Raw genomic sequence first — 15,337 nt, 5'->3', positions numbered from 1 at the left:
CACTCAGAAAAACCCATTCCACTCCAAACTCGTTTCAGAGGTTATAATGTTACTTTAGCGATTGTATTTTTCTGAAAAAATACATATCTATTGTCACCTTAAGCTTCATTGGAGTTCACGTTTGTTTATAAAGTTAAAGATGGAGGTGAATACAGCCACAAGGAAATAATCACCCCCAAGACGGAGGCTTATGGTTTGTCTCAACTCTCTTCTAGAACGTTCAATATATCGTCAACGGAGTCTATATTTCAGTTGTGTTAAACAACACAAGATATTCCCAACACTTTTATCTTATGGTTCTTTGAATGATTTAGTATCAAATGTTTATAGTATGCGATATATGAAAACAAAGGTGGTGTTAGTATAGACAATCCATCCTTTTTTTATTATTTTCCTTTCGCATGGTTGTTTGAAGCGACACAGAAAAGGCGACACAGGAGAAAATAAAAGATATTTATTAGATAACTAAAGTATCTGTATTCTGCTCTTTAACTAACATAAGGATACAATGTATAAAGATACAAACATCTCTTTAAAAACATAGATCTCACCAACACGTAGAAATCTGAAATATAAAGATATAATTGTCATGGACGGTATTCCCGCCGCGAGACATCGACGACATGACGTAACTGCAGCTTCAACTGTGACAGTTCCGGAAAATATCCGCCCTGAGGCACTGGATACGAACTAAGAACCCGGATGTAGATGTCGCTTCAGTCGATCCTATGACCTTTCAGCTTGATGATAACCTTTCCCTTCGGTCATCTACCACATGATGACATCAACTACAATCTTGCTTTATACGCTTAAATACTATGTCTTTTATCCCAGTGAGGAATTCTTACTTACACGTTTAAAAGCAGTTTTGTACGAAGAATTCTTTTCGTATGAGCTTTAATAGCTACTGATATAAATCTTAAACTAATAAATGTTTTCTATATCTTAACAGTACTAAGTCCCTGAATCTAACACAATTTGTGATTTAGAGGAATTGTCTAACTTAAATCTAAGTCTTTATTTATGGCAATGGAAGTTCCAGGCTACACAAGTACACTGGTCAACAAAATGTTATAATTTTTTTTGTCCTACGAACTAAAATATACGATTTAAAATATATTTCTAGATTTTTTTCTGTCAGGAATGATTTTGAAGTGATAAAGTAATTAAATGTTAAAATAAATGTATGAGAATATTAGTCATTCATAAAAAGGTTAGTATTACACTAAAACCTTAACTTTAAAATGTAGAAATATATAAAAGCTCAATTTTCTTGGCACCATGTGCAAAATTATCTGGCGATGCTTTTTTTCTTCTTCTTCTTCTTTTTGCTTTGTTAATCATTAAATACTCAAAGATTTTCAAGAATAAGAAAAATCCATGTAAAAAAATACTTTCATATTGCACTTAAGAGCTCTATATGACGTCCATAGATCTCATGAAAGTTCAAAATAGATCTATAATTTGTGCTTTCCCAGCAAATCTTCCCTGTCAGTCATGCATCGTTCTTATTTTCTAATTTCATAAAAAAATAATTTCGGAATAGTTTCCTGATCTGCGGTCCTACAAAAATATTCTCCTTGATTTCTACATTAAAGGTTCTTGTGAATTTATTCGTTAGATATAGGGATCCATGGCCAGTTTTGTCTAAACTAAAGAACTGACGAAAATAATAAGGTATCTTTTGCAACAATCCTGTGAGACGACCAATACATGTGAGACAACAAATATGGCGGCGACTCATTTTCATTCTCAGTCACCCAATTTCCAACAAAAGCATAGCATTTTTATTGAGCGGTATGAAATAACTTTTTTTTTTTTTTTTTTGCGATTTGAACATCAAGTCACCGCATGTGCAGCAGAATTTTTTTGATTAAAATGTTCTTGGAGTTACAGTGGTGGATGAGACATTCACGCAGCATTTGCAAAAAAAAAAAAAAAAAAAAAAAGTCGACAAATTGAAAAAGAACAGGTCACGGTTCGAATCTCCCAACAAATCTAATAATGTTTCTTTAGCATCCTGTTGACTCATTCACCTAAAATGATACATTAAAACAGAAGCTACCGCATTTCACAAAATACGAAAATAACCATATTTGTTACTTTGTTGACCAGTGTTATTAATATCAATTGAGATATCTTCTCACTATATTACAGGAGTAAAAATAAAATTGTCTTTGCATCTAATCGAGCAACCACAAGCAAGTAAATGTAATAATTTGGCGAGGCTTTGATTCTAAGTAGCACCTAGTGATATGCATTAAGTATCTATCATACACACACACACACGTGTGTATATATATATATATATATATATATATATATATATATAGAGAGAGAGAGAGAGAGAGAGAGAGAGAGAGAGAGAGAAAGAGAGAGAGAGAGAGCGAGAGAGAAAGAGAGAGAGAGAGAGAGAGATCAGCACGCACACACACACGCACGCACAGCGGGAATGTAATGAAGTGACGAAGCCAAGTAAGACAATTGATCAGAAATGTTGACCCTGAATGTAAAAATATGCAAACATTTAGAGTACCAGTGAGGGGCAACTGTTTGTGGTGGCCGTGCATGATAGACAGAAGAGATGCCCATTGTAAAAACCAGTTAATACCCTTGTTACAACCTTTCCTTTTATCCCACATATATTTAGGGCTCCCTTGTACAAATTCTCGAGATTATGTACCTCTGGTTGGACCAAATTTTGGTTCACAATGAGTATACCGAAATTATTAAGGAATAACTCTCAATAGTCTTGAGCTTCAGGTCATGCGACATGACGTCACGTTTATCTGGCTCTTTCGCTCTGTGTGTGTGTGTATGTGTATGTGTGTGTACAGTTACTGAGCACTTCTTGGCACACACCCTAACTGTGCACCCTAACTTAATGTCTCAGATCTAAACAAAGCTTAGCTTATTTAAAAAAGAAATAGGTAAGAGCTGGTTTACCAAAAGAATGGTTATCGAATGGAAAAGAACGAGTCACAACGTAATGACCGCTGAAACAGTTGGTCGTTTTAAGAGAAGATGAGATAACTTTATGGACAGGTATAACAGGTGGTAAGGGACATGGAACTGCCTAGTCTAGGCCTTATGGCCCCTTGTCATCTCCTCCATTCTTATGTTTCTATGTCCTCAGAAGCTCCTTTCGTCACTCGAACCAGTTCTGGAGGTTCTCCAGGAAGGCGGCTCTCTGAATGTCAGTCTCGTAGATGCAGAGGGGCGAAAAGATCAGAGGACAATCCATCCCGACTTTCTCCTCGTAAAGTGTCCCCTTCTGGCCGTCCTGTTCTACCCTCCGGAAGTTCATCTTGCTCCAGTTGTTCACTGTGGGAAGGCCAAACCGAATGTAAAAAAAAACATACGAAAGATTATGTAACAATGACAATATAAACTGAATATCTTATGGCGTCGCCATCATGTATGTGGAGCGGATGCATGTTGGCTCGTATGCTAATCGATGTACACGGTTACGTTCGTTAACAGTGTAAAGGACAAAATACAAACATAACATGTATGTAAATATATATATATATATATATATATATATATATATATATATATATATATATATATATATATATATATATATATATATATATATATATATATATGGGGGGTGTAGGTGTGTGTGTGTGTGTGTGTGTGTGTGTGTGTGTGTGTGTGTGTGTGTGTGTGTGTGTGTGTAATGATAATAATAATAATGATAAACGGTTTATTGAAAACATGGCAGCCGAAGGCTGAAAATACACATATTAAGGTAAGAGGGATCAACATAGATGGTACATAAGAACCGATTACCTATACATATTATGATGCTGAAGTGATTGTGCACTATACAAATATATAAGGTATGAACATATAAAACATGATAGATGCGTCTTAGTGTTAGTATGATGTTTGGATTAGATGTTGTTTGATAAGTGTACAATAGAAGGTATGGGACATATGTGTGTGTTTGTGTGTGTGTGTGTGTGTTTTCAGTGCAGTCTATGACGTTAGATAAACCATATCATTCGTATATTTTTGTCATCTACACACATCATCGTTATTTCCAAAAAATCACTGGTTGACGACAGAGAAGGGACGGACGTGGACCAACCTGTCACGAGGCCTCGAAAGGATTTGGTGTCGAAGACGCACTGTATGTAGTAGTGGTCCGGTGGATTGATGGGTTCCACCGTGATGAGTCCGTGGTTCACGTTCAACCCAAGGATGGATTCTCCCAACATCCCCTCGTATGAAATCACCTTGTACGACCATTTCTCCCAGGTGCCTTCCTCTTCCAGGAGTTCCCAGTTGCGTCTGGAAGTAAAAGAAGGGGGTTAAGATTGAAGAACAACCTCGGGGAATCGTCATGCGGTAACCAGATCGTATTGATTTGGCTTCACGTCTCGAAATTCACCCTTTCAGGAGGCCAGAACGGTGTCCCTTACAGAGGACTTTGTTGTGTGGAGTTAAATGAACAATGACCTTGGTCCAACTCGCTGGCGGCAGGATTCGACCTAACTTCACCTCGACCTCCGTCACAGGTGGAGACGCTCTAACCAGCTCGGCCAGCGAGATCGTGATAGTAAAGGGAAAGAGGATTCTGTGGCGAGGTAAAAGAGGAGGGAATTCTGGCAACCAGCGTTAAGTGATGTCATTTATCTATTGATTTATCTATTCATATATCTTCCTGTCCCACAGCAGAAATGGGCTGCAGGAATAGGATTAATTTACGTTCCTGCTTGCCACGTTGGACTTTGCCATGATAGCATGAAGGTTAAAAAGTCCCTGATAGCGTCTTGCTAATCCCCACATGACCTATCGGTCCTAGCATACAGCTCGAGGATGACAATGAGCTCACTATAAACCAGATTCCCTGGAGGATATTATAATCAAAACATAATCGACCTAAGGAAAGCTGTTGAGATATTATAACAAGTTAAGAAAAATGGGCAAAGAAGAAACAGATTTTCATCAAGTCATGACCAAGATAAGGAAAATTGTCTCTTCACAAACACACACAGACCAATGATTCCTACTCAGGTCCAGAGGTTCTTCCACGCTGAATAAAGTCGTCGGTTGTCGTCTGACACGATAAAATCCTTACGTGTTTGGAATTCGACACGGCAGCCATGAATAGGTTCGTAGGGTGGGTTATACTTGAGTCTATCAAAAGAAAACACAATGTGAGAGCGAAGAAGTCTTTATTAGTACGCCATTTCGATTGTTACAATTCTATTAAATACATGGTTGTGGTACACTTATCTAAAAAAAAAATATCTACAAATAATTAAGAAGATCCGGGAGGAACGTAAGGAAGTCATTGTGGTCTAGGGAAGGTACAATGCGATACAACGACAGACATTTCGGCCCGATAAGTCTGATAAACGAATCACTAAGTGAACAAACAAATGAACCAATGAATAAATAAATAAATGAATTATAAGAATTTGGTGCAGCAGCTATCACAATACAAAGTCTTAGGGATGTTTGCGATACATTTCACTTCTTACATGTAGACCGAATTGCGCGTAAGCAAAAGGTAATGTCTCACCATTTTTCACTCGTCGGTCGAAGAAAACGGAGACAGGCTTTAAAAAATCAAAAATAAATGAATGAATGAATAAGTAAATTAATAGGAAGAAGTGAATTCCGCAAGCTTCTGATGACGTCATCAGTCATGAGCAACCTCAATCTGATTGATCTTTTATCACGTGATGCATGTTCAGTTCAAGAAAATTACCTATCTGTAAGGTAGATACTACACAGGAAAATATATCACGTAATTGGCAAAAGTTATAATAATATTAATGCTGTGAAAACAGTAGTATATGTCCAATATTTTCCTCGTGATTTTATATTACATCAAGTGTTATGTGCATCGATGGAGTGATCCCATCAACAATTCTAGTAAATATATCACGTATTCAACAAAATGATAATGATAATAATATTGATAATGATGATGATAATAATAATAATAACAATAATAATAATAATAATGATAATAACTAATAATAACAATAATGATAATAATAATGATAATAATAACAATAATAATAATGACGATGATGATAAAAACAATAATGATAATAACATTGATAATAATAATAATAGTAATAACAATAATAATAATAATGATAATAATAATAATAATAAAACGAATTACTAGACGTTGTCGACTTCCTTTGTTACATGCACGGGTTGGCGTTTGAGCTTCATGTAGGTAAACATTAACGACGATTTGCATAAAAGCCGACGAAATGTTTTCTTTCATAAGATACTTTGTGCAGTAAGGCTTCTTGCGCTAGTACTATACGGGAGGTCTTTTTAAGTATTCACTCAAAGGTAGAATGTGGAGATTTCTTCAGTGAGGAATTCTCCGTTATATCTCACTTTATTTATTTTTTCTTCTATAATTGATTTATTCCTATTGACACTATTATTTTTTTTAACTATTTCATATTAACATTAGTTATTTTTTCCTTTTATTTTTTTTCTTTTGTTATCGATTTATTTCCTATTGAGGAATACACTAAGATATTTTTGTGTCAAAAAAGGGTACTATACCTCAGCATATAGCCGCAGTAATCCTATTGTATCTCCAGATATTGATCTTGAAGCTTCAATATGTTAATTATGCATACACTTTATCAGTGATGCTTTGCCTAAAACATAAATTGTTGCGTATTTCACTGAAAAAAAAGTCATAATATTCTCTTTTTTCGGGGTGTGTGAGTAATTCTCTTAAAATTATCATATACTATTTTTTCTTTTTCCCTTTTTTTTTGGGGGGGAGGGGACGTTTAAAATTTCACCTTTATTTCATTTTCCTTCTGTGATCTACCGAATAAATAGTTACATACTTCTTACCATACTCCAGTGTTCCTGACAATTTTTCTCTTTATCGTATAGACTAGAAATAAAAATAACACTGTCGACGATTAGCATGAAAGAAAAGGATTAGTAAATTTAACTTCAACTCCTTTCCAACCGATGGAATCACACATAACTAGAATAGCAATTGAACAAAAACCCAACAGAACGAAAGAGGTTAAGACAGGTCACATTCTTCATCGCTTCTTAACCTCGTGTCCTGTCTATTCAGGTAAGTCTTCTTCACCCACTACACTGGCACACAAACATACGAACACACGCATGCGCGCGCCTGAATTTTAAGCTAAGTATGAGAAATTGGGAGCAAACTATAGGATTCAAAGAGTGTTTGGCATTTTCTGTACACTACATGTGGTTAATACCCATCCTAGAAGATTATGTAGCCAAGATAAAAAATATAATCGAATTCGAAGGAAGATTATGAGACCTGGAAAAACAGTGTTACAAATGTTGCTCCTTCCTCTACATTGGAAAGAGGTATTCATAATGAAGTAAATATACACACACGCACAAACACACGCGCACCATATACACAAACACACATAAGTTTTCATTATTTCTTCCTCTATTTCTCACAAACACAAAGACACACACACACACACACACACACACACACACACACACACATTCTCCCTCTCTTTTCTCTCTCTCTCTCACACACACACACACACACACACACACACACACACCATTACCCATAGATCGGTCATACAAGCTCTCTTCCGGGAGGGAAATAGCTCTCGATCACGAGTCCAACCCGTGATCCAAAGACCAAGGTGAATCACATACACACACACACATCGCGCGCGCGCGCGTATCCAAAAGACAAAATCTGCTGGGATCAAACTGCTGCTGGCAACCTCAGCGACGGTGCCCCAAGTTCAAATAGCGGTCTCTTTTTCCCTCAGGTTCAGGTTCCATCAGTGACCAAGAGTTAGAGTTTTGGTTTTGTCTCTTCGTGATTTGGTCACGTGATATTCGAGTCAAACATTACATAAACGTTAGATTAATTTAATTGCATTGAATTTACCTCTTTGCAGAAAGTAAAGTTATTGAATACAATAATTCTTTTTGGTAACCTCACCATAGCGTCCTTGTGTTCCCTCTCGATAGAGCAAGAGAAGTGGAAAAGGTGCACTTGTACGCGTGTGTGAATATTAATGTACATCTATTTATATCACTACGTAGATGCATATGCTCGTCCACGCTACCTTTGGCTCTCCAAGCAAGTGATTACCCAGAGTGTGGTTGAAGCAATGATTACAAGAACGACAACAGCACAGACGACGACGACGGTGTCAACAAAGCCAAAGACGACAATGGCGATATTGGTCCAAGGGAAAGGTAATGACGACATAAACGACGATAACGACACGGAGATAAATCGGGAGAAATGGAAGCAGGTGGTAACGCAACGGAAATACAATGACACAATGGGTTAAAGACGTGACGCGAGTAAGACATCCCCCAGCAAGATTAAACCCGATACTTGATGTCACTGAATCTTTGAAGTACGTGAGTCCTTTCAGGAAACGTGACTATGTGGCACTTGAATTCCAGTTGGTAGGAGAGAGTCGAGAAATGAATCACACAGAAAAGGCAGAAACAATTTTAGGAAAACAAGTTTTTCCTGCTTGAGTATTTCTGTTTATTTATCCGTTTATCCATTTACCTATGTACTGAAGAAACAAACTGGGAGGAATATATAAACATGTATATGTGTGTGTATAAGTTGAGTATATTCATGTACATAGGTACATGTATATATATATACATATACATATATATATGTGTGTGTGTGTGTGTATACATGTATATATATATATATATATATATATATATATATATATATATATATATACATTATCTACGTACACGTTAGATTAATTGAACTGCATTGGATTTCAACTCTTTGCAGAAAGTAAAGGTTTTGAATACAATGATGATCCGCAAACGGGGAACAATTGCACAAATAACATTTCAATCCAATGCATCTGGTTGGATTGGAAGTCTGTAAAAGACTGTATGCACGTATCGTATGGCCTCTTCCCCTTTATGAGAAGACCCATTCATTGCCCACACACACACACCTCTTCTTTCTCAACAAACGCAAGGAAGAGTGCGGAGAGTGACGAGAACAGAAAGCGATGGAAAATGCCCGTGATCGATTACAATGCAGTACTGATTAAGCATAAAAACGCTGAGTGAAATTATCGACACGGGTGGGGGGGGGGGTAATGACTGAGATCAGGAAATATATAGAAATAAGAGCAATCAATCGGTAGATCAGTGTGATGGGTTACGACAAAGAAATAAAGCGAGAAAATTGGTTTTCATTTACACAGAAAAAAAAAACGACGGGGAGATGGAGAAAACGGTGCTCAACCTACAAATGTATGCACGAGTAGTGATAGTGGTTTCCTGTGATAGTGGAGCCGGGCCAGCCGGAGGGAATGGCGAAAAGACTTATGAATTGCAGGAAAGATACGAAAACGTAGGTCGTCTGACTCCAGCGACAGCAATATCAAGGGACCGAATGAGTTGGAGCGTGTGTTTGGGTGTGCGTGCATGCATGTGTATGTGTGTGTGTGCGTGTGTGTGTGTGTGTGTGTGTGTGTGTGTGTGTGTCTATACGTCTGTAATACGACGCCATTCAACGTCGACGCTGATCAAGGCACCACATGGTACTAATAGTAATATCGTTATCTTAACAAACAAAACATATTCAGTAAAAATCAAACAAATATCACATTGAATATCTGCGTGAAACAAAGGCAAACTCAAGAAAAATTAAACTATAACTCTTCACTCATACATTAATATCTACAGAGAATATAATGGAAACTATGCGTGCGCGTGCGTGCGTGAGTGATTCACCACGGTCATGGACCACGTGCTGGACCAGTAATCGATTGCTATTATCCTCCCGGAAGAAAAATTAGTTCACATATTGTCCGATCTATGGGTAATGTTGTGTGTGTATGTGTGCACGTGTGTGCGTGTGTGAGCGCGTACATTGTGTGTGTTTGTGTGTGTGTGTGTGTGTGTGTGTGTGCGTGCGCGCGCGCGCACTTGCACTGTGTGTGTATACGTGTGTGTGTGTGTGTGTGTGTGTGTGTGTGTGTGTGCGCGCGCGCGCACTTGCACTGTGTGTGTATACGTGTGTGAGTGCGTGTTTGCGCGTAATTGTATGCGCGTGTGTGTGCGTGCGTGTGTCTGTATATGAGTGTGTGCATGTATGTGATTCACCATGGTCTTGGATCACGTGTTGGACTCGTGATCGACAGCTATTTCCCTCCCGAAAGAGAGCTCAGAGCTCATATATGACCGATCTATGGGTAATACTGTGATCTTACACGCACGCACACACCCGACTCCCCGCCCACGAGAGTTGGGGTAACGAATCGCAGCGCAGCGATACTGAAATTATTTCACCCCTTGGCGGGATTCGAACCCGGACCTCCGTAGTGGTAGCTGGGAACTACGAATCGCGCTTGTATGTACGTGTGCTTGCATACATGTGTGTACGTGAGCAAGCGCATGCAAATGCATGTATGTGTGAACATATACAAGTCCATACAAAAGCATGTAAGCGTGTATGCGTATGCATGTATTTACCAAATTGTAGTATACAGGTAAGGGGCATCAAACCCATGTAAGGTTCGAACTTAATCTAAATATTTGATTTCCAATTTTCATATTCAGATTTGAATCTATGTATTGTTCCAACTTAGGTTATATTATCTTTTAAGCTATTCCAAGTATTTATGCATCTACAGTATATGGAAGAGTATGTGTGCGTGCTTGTGCGTGCGCGCGCGCATGTATTTTCCTGTAGTATACTGTAGTGTATTAGTGTACCTGTAGTTTACTGTAGTGAGCTGTAGTGAAGTGCATTTCATTGTAGTGTACAGAAAAAGAGCTTTGCTTGCGAATTCCCGCCTCTTTTCTTCCATCTATAAGTCGATCAAACCTAGTTTCGTATTAGTTCATAATTTTAGATCGGTCTACTGTACATTATCCACTGGGCCACTTGCTCTCAGCCTATATTCTCGTGTAACACATGCTTATGGTTTTTGTTCTTGAGATTCCTGGAGATCACTTAAAGGTCAGATATCAACAGATATACCATTCACTAAAAATCATCGAAAAAGTACTTTTTAAAAGCATACAAATAAAGTTTTTACCTATTACAGAAGAATTTATTCAGAAAATTCACTTTTAATTGCACCTCGCATACCACTTTTCCGAAGTCTAGATATTCAGAATAACAATATTGTTTGTTTGGCAACTGTGACGTCACGAACGCGGAATTCCCCGAACCTTTCCCGAAGCGCATGGGCGGAATGTTTCGAATAGCAGACGACGCAATGAAATGAAGACAAAACTGTTTTTTGCCAAATTTGATAAGATGTAGATGGTGGAATTATATAGAATACTGTCAGTATGTTTTTTTATGTACATTAAACTGTAAATACAAAAAGTTATTGAAGTCTTGATATCTGACCTTTAAAACATTCCGCCCGTGCGCTTCGGGAAAGGTTCGGGGAATTCCGCGTTCGTGACGTCACAGTTGCCAAACAAACAATATTGTTATTCTGAATAACTAGACTTCGGAAAAGTGGTATGCGAGGCGCAATTAAAAGTGAAATTTCTGAATAAATTCTTCTGTAATAGGTAAAAACTTTATTTGTATGCTTTTAAAAAGTACTTTTTCGAGCAATACGATGATTTTTAGCGAATGGTATATCTGTTGATATCTGACCTTTAACACAAAATAGTTTGGCATTTACTAGCTCACACAAGTTTTCGGTTAGTGGTCATAGTTGGGGGCACAAAACCTTAGACGAAGATTTGTGTGTGTGTGTGTGTGTGTGTGTGTGTGTGTGTGTGTGTGTGTGTGTGTGTGTGTGTGTGTGTGTGTGTGTGTGTGTGTGTGTGTGTGTGTGTGTGTGTGATTTTGAGAAAATCTTACACAAGCGTCCATCTTGAGACGTTAGTATGAGATGTGGATCAACGCATGAGAGAAGTGGGATAGGTACAGAAGCGGTGAAAAGGGATTGCCAAAAAGTAAGAGAAACTATACAGAAGTGGTAGAGAGAGGTAAATTAAAGGGGGAAGGTTCAAGAGGAAGTAAGGGCTTGCGTGACGCGGCGTTGGTGCTGGGGGGTCGTGGCGAGGTGAGGAGCAGCGACCAGTAGATCAACCGGGTATCCGCATCGAATATACAATACGACACCTCTTGAACTGCAGAATAAGGTGGCAAGGTGGTGAAAAGGATGTTTAGAGCAGAGGAAATTAGGTTTGATTAATGATTTGGATAATAAGCAAGAGCATGCTAGCCTTTCTTTAAGTTATGAAGGGAAGGAATCTAACGACCGTGATAAATTGGCGGGAAGGATAGTGGGGCACTGAGAAGGGTAGGAGGTTCATAGTTTGGGAAATACGTATGTAGCTGTTAGTATTTTTTAAATTATTGTAAAGGTATACTATAGATTGAAGAAATCTTACACAAGATTATGAGCGAGCAGTGAGAACGAAGAACCAAGAGAATAGTAAAGCAGTATGTGAAGAAAGGAGACCAGAATATCCGACGCATTTTATATTCTTTGAACCGACACGTGCGCTTCTGTGATTCCATAAAGCTGCATACTCTGAAGCAGGTGTCACATACTACGACTACTGCCGATCTGTAGAGATCCCACGGGATATGCAGATGCGTGGAGCATCTGATTGCGTCGTCGACATATTTGAATGTTCAAATGTAGGTCAGTTGCAGCATGGGGCGCCCGCCCGCCTCCCACAACCCCCACTCGCCAAGTAGCGTCAACGCAGGCAAGGGGGGTTGGTGGGGTGGGGCACCCTTTTCCTGCTCAGAATGCAAACTAAAACCTTCCACTATTCAGGAATTCTATACAAACCCGACCAAAAGCCTTCTTTTGTCAGGGTTACCTGCCTCATCTTCTATACGACTTTCCATGAATAGTGTTGTGCTGGAAGGAATACCTCTACTTTTCTTTATTAAAAAAAGTGTGCCTCATCAAAAGAAACAATTAAGAATACAGAATATCAGAAATATGAAAGTGAAATAGAAGAATGTACTTTGCAGCCGATTAATCAATCGACGAAAATGAATCTGTCGATTGCAAATTTAAACGCTTCGTCCCCCTCCCTTCTCTCGTTTGAAATAACGTGCATTTGTTTGATGCTAGAGTTCTCTGTACCCCTTTTCAAATCTAAGAAACATATTACATACCGTACAAAACAAAAATGGGAGATAGTATCCCTTTCATTCAAATGAAGCTTCTTATATTATTTTCTTATATATATTTTTGTATATGTTCATAAGGCATGGAACGGATGAAAACAGTACGGTGTTAAACTAGAATGTAATAATTTCAAAACGATTACAGCCAACGAACCGCGTCCTGTTTGCGCCACATTTAAAGTCGACGTACGTTAGGATAACCATTCAATTTTACATAACAACAATCCTCCTGTTCTCATATAATAAGACTGACTGAGTGTCGCCTCCCGCTCCCCTTTTACTTTTTCAGATGTTTTGTTTACTTGCTCCGAGATCTTTATCCCCCAGCTTCAGACCATTTCCACATCAAAATTCCCCTTGACAGCCATCCCGGCGAGGCCGTGTACTAAAGGTGATGAGGAGTTAGAATCAAATCGTCTTTTGCCATACATGCGGTATATATGTTCAGTAAGTCGCATTTACTGGCAACACTGCACGCAAACAAAATACAGACACAAATACGACACGTATATTATGGTATTGGTGTGAATGGAACACATTAAAATTCTACAGCTTCCAGTAATCGCCATTGAAGTTGTGCAATCGAGTCTTCAAGCAACTCACTTTTACAAATAATTTTGTGGTATTGGTGAATGCAAGACTTATATTTTTCATCCATTCCTTATTTACTTGAATTACTCCCATCTATTTATTTGTTTTTAAATTCTATCATTTATGTTTATGTACACAGGGTGTACTGAAATGCGTTTTGTACATTAGATATTAGACTAAAAGAATTTGTGGTCAGTTTGCATTCACGCAATATTACAAGTGTTGTGCAGCACATTTGGATGAAAAAGTGGAGTATGACAGATGCCACACGAAACGGAGAATATCAACAGTACAGCATGAAAGTATCGTAGTCCTCGAAGTGTATCATTCCTCAAAAACAACTTGGGCGATGTCGTCACAACTCCCACATTCGTTAGACTCGGAGGTAAACTCTTGGTAAAATGAATACAGAAAATCTAAATGTAAAATAAGAAAATAGGAGAGTTGGAGCAAGTTTTTTTTATTGCATTACTTATCTGTATCTGAGATTTTTGTTACCCAGACAATGGAAACTGACCCTAATGTATCCGTAATACATGGTGAAGATAATTTGGTACCGGAGTGGCCGAGTTGAAACGCACATCCATTCCATATTTAAAACCCATTTGCCGATCCTCCTATGTTGAAGAGAACAATTTCCATATCACGTCCTAACAGAAAGAGCAACATCATAGTGCAGTCATGGAAGTCATGGCGGAAAGCAGGAGAAAACCACAACGGTTGTATTGAGGTAACTATGAATAAATGAATAGATAAATAAATAAGAGAAGAGATTGGGAAAAGTGAATTAAAGTTAGGGGATGGGAGAAAGGGGTGGAAGACTCGAGGGTTGGGGGGAGGCGAAAAATGGAAAGTAGAAAGTGTAATGGAGGAGACGAAGAGAAAGAGAGATATATTGGTGAAGGGCTGGGAAGGGGAACAACTATCACTCTATCACTCTGCCTAGAAGAATAAAGTTGACGTGGACCGCCCCCGCAACACAGAGGCCAACTGAGGACCAGCGACCAAACACAATCTGTTGCGTCCACGGCCCAGTTTCCCTCCTCTTCCCCTTTAACCCTTTCCGTTCTGTGAAGTGTTATCCTCGGGTTCCGCAAATATGAATGAAATAGACTGGCGACAACCCGCCAAAGTGCTAACAGGTACAGAAAAAAATAATTCCCTTTTGCCACATATGAGGGAAAAGTAATTTCGTTTTATTCAAACCATTTAGCGTGTGATATCACAAAAGTGAAACTAAATATTAGGGTCATTTCCAAATACTTTTTCGGTACCGCTTATTATTCAGCTCCAGATATTTTTATGTATGATTCGTGTTTTTATTGCAGAAATGTTGTTGCACTACTTTAGAATATTACAGCCGAAATTTTTTTCTGTCTGGGCCTACATTAGATAATTGAAATGCGGGTTATACGTTCATTCAAATTGCATTTGCTAGTTCTACAAGCTAGTCTAGTTGAAAAAAATTGCATGATAACCTTCCACTCGTTTTTTTTTTTTTTTTTTTTTTTTTTTTTGTTAAGGAGTTTGATAAATACAATTGTCCTTGATCAAGTACCGTGATATAAGTTTCCTTTTGAAGTGTATCTACATTTC

The 15,337-nt window shown here is 38.3% G+C and overlaps 1 protein-coding gene across 1 annotated transcript in view; it reads right to left on the bottom strand.

Moving 5' to 3' along the window:
- Positions 1-453: 453 nt before the first annotated feature.
- Positions 454-15,337, bottom strand: part of LOC143029260 (uncharacterized) — a 60,253-nt gene continuing 45,369 nt past the window's right edge. Inside the window, exons 2-3 of the mRNA XM_076191954.1 lie at positions 4,100-4,302; positions 454-3,324 (exon numbers count right to left, since the gene is read on the bottom strand). Coding sequence (XP_076048069.1) covers positions 3,149-3,324; positions 4,100-4,302 — 379 coding nt within the window. The 3' untranslated portion in view covers positions 454-3,148. The remainder of the gene's footprint in view (positions 3,325-4,099; positions 4,303-15,337) is intronic.

Source organism: Oratosquilla oratoria, chromosome 10 (genome assembly GCF_046742065.1).
Source record: "Oratosquilla oratoria isolate Oo_2021 chromosome 10, ASM4674206v1, whole genome shotgun sequence".
Classification (NCBI taxonomy): Eukaryota; Metazoa; Arthropoda; class Malacostraca; order Stomatopoda; family Squillidae; genus Oratosquilla; species Oratosquilla oratoria.
This window is presented reverse-complemented; position numbering and strand designations above follow the sequence as displayed.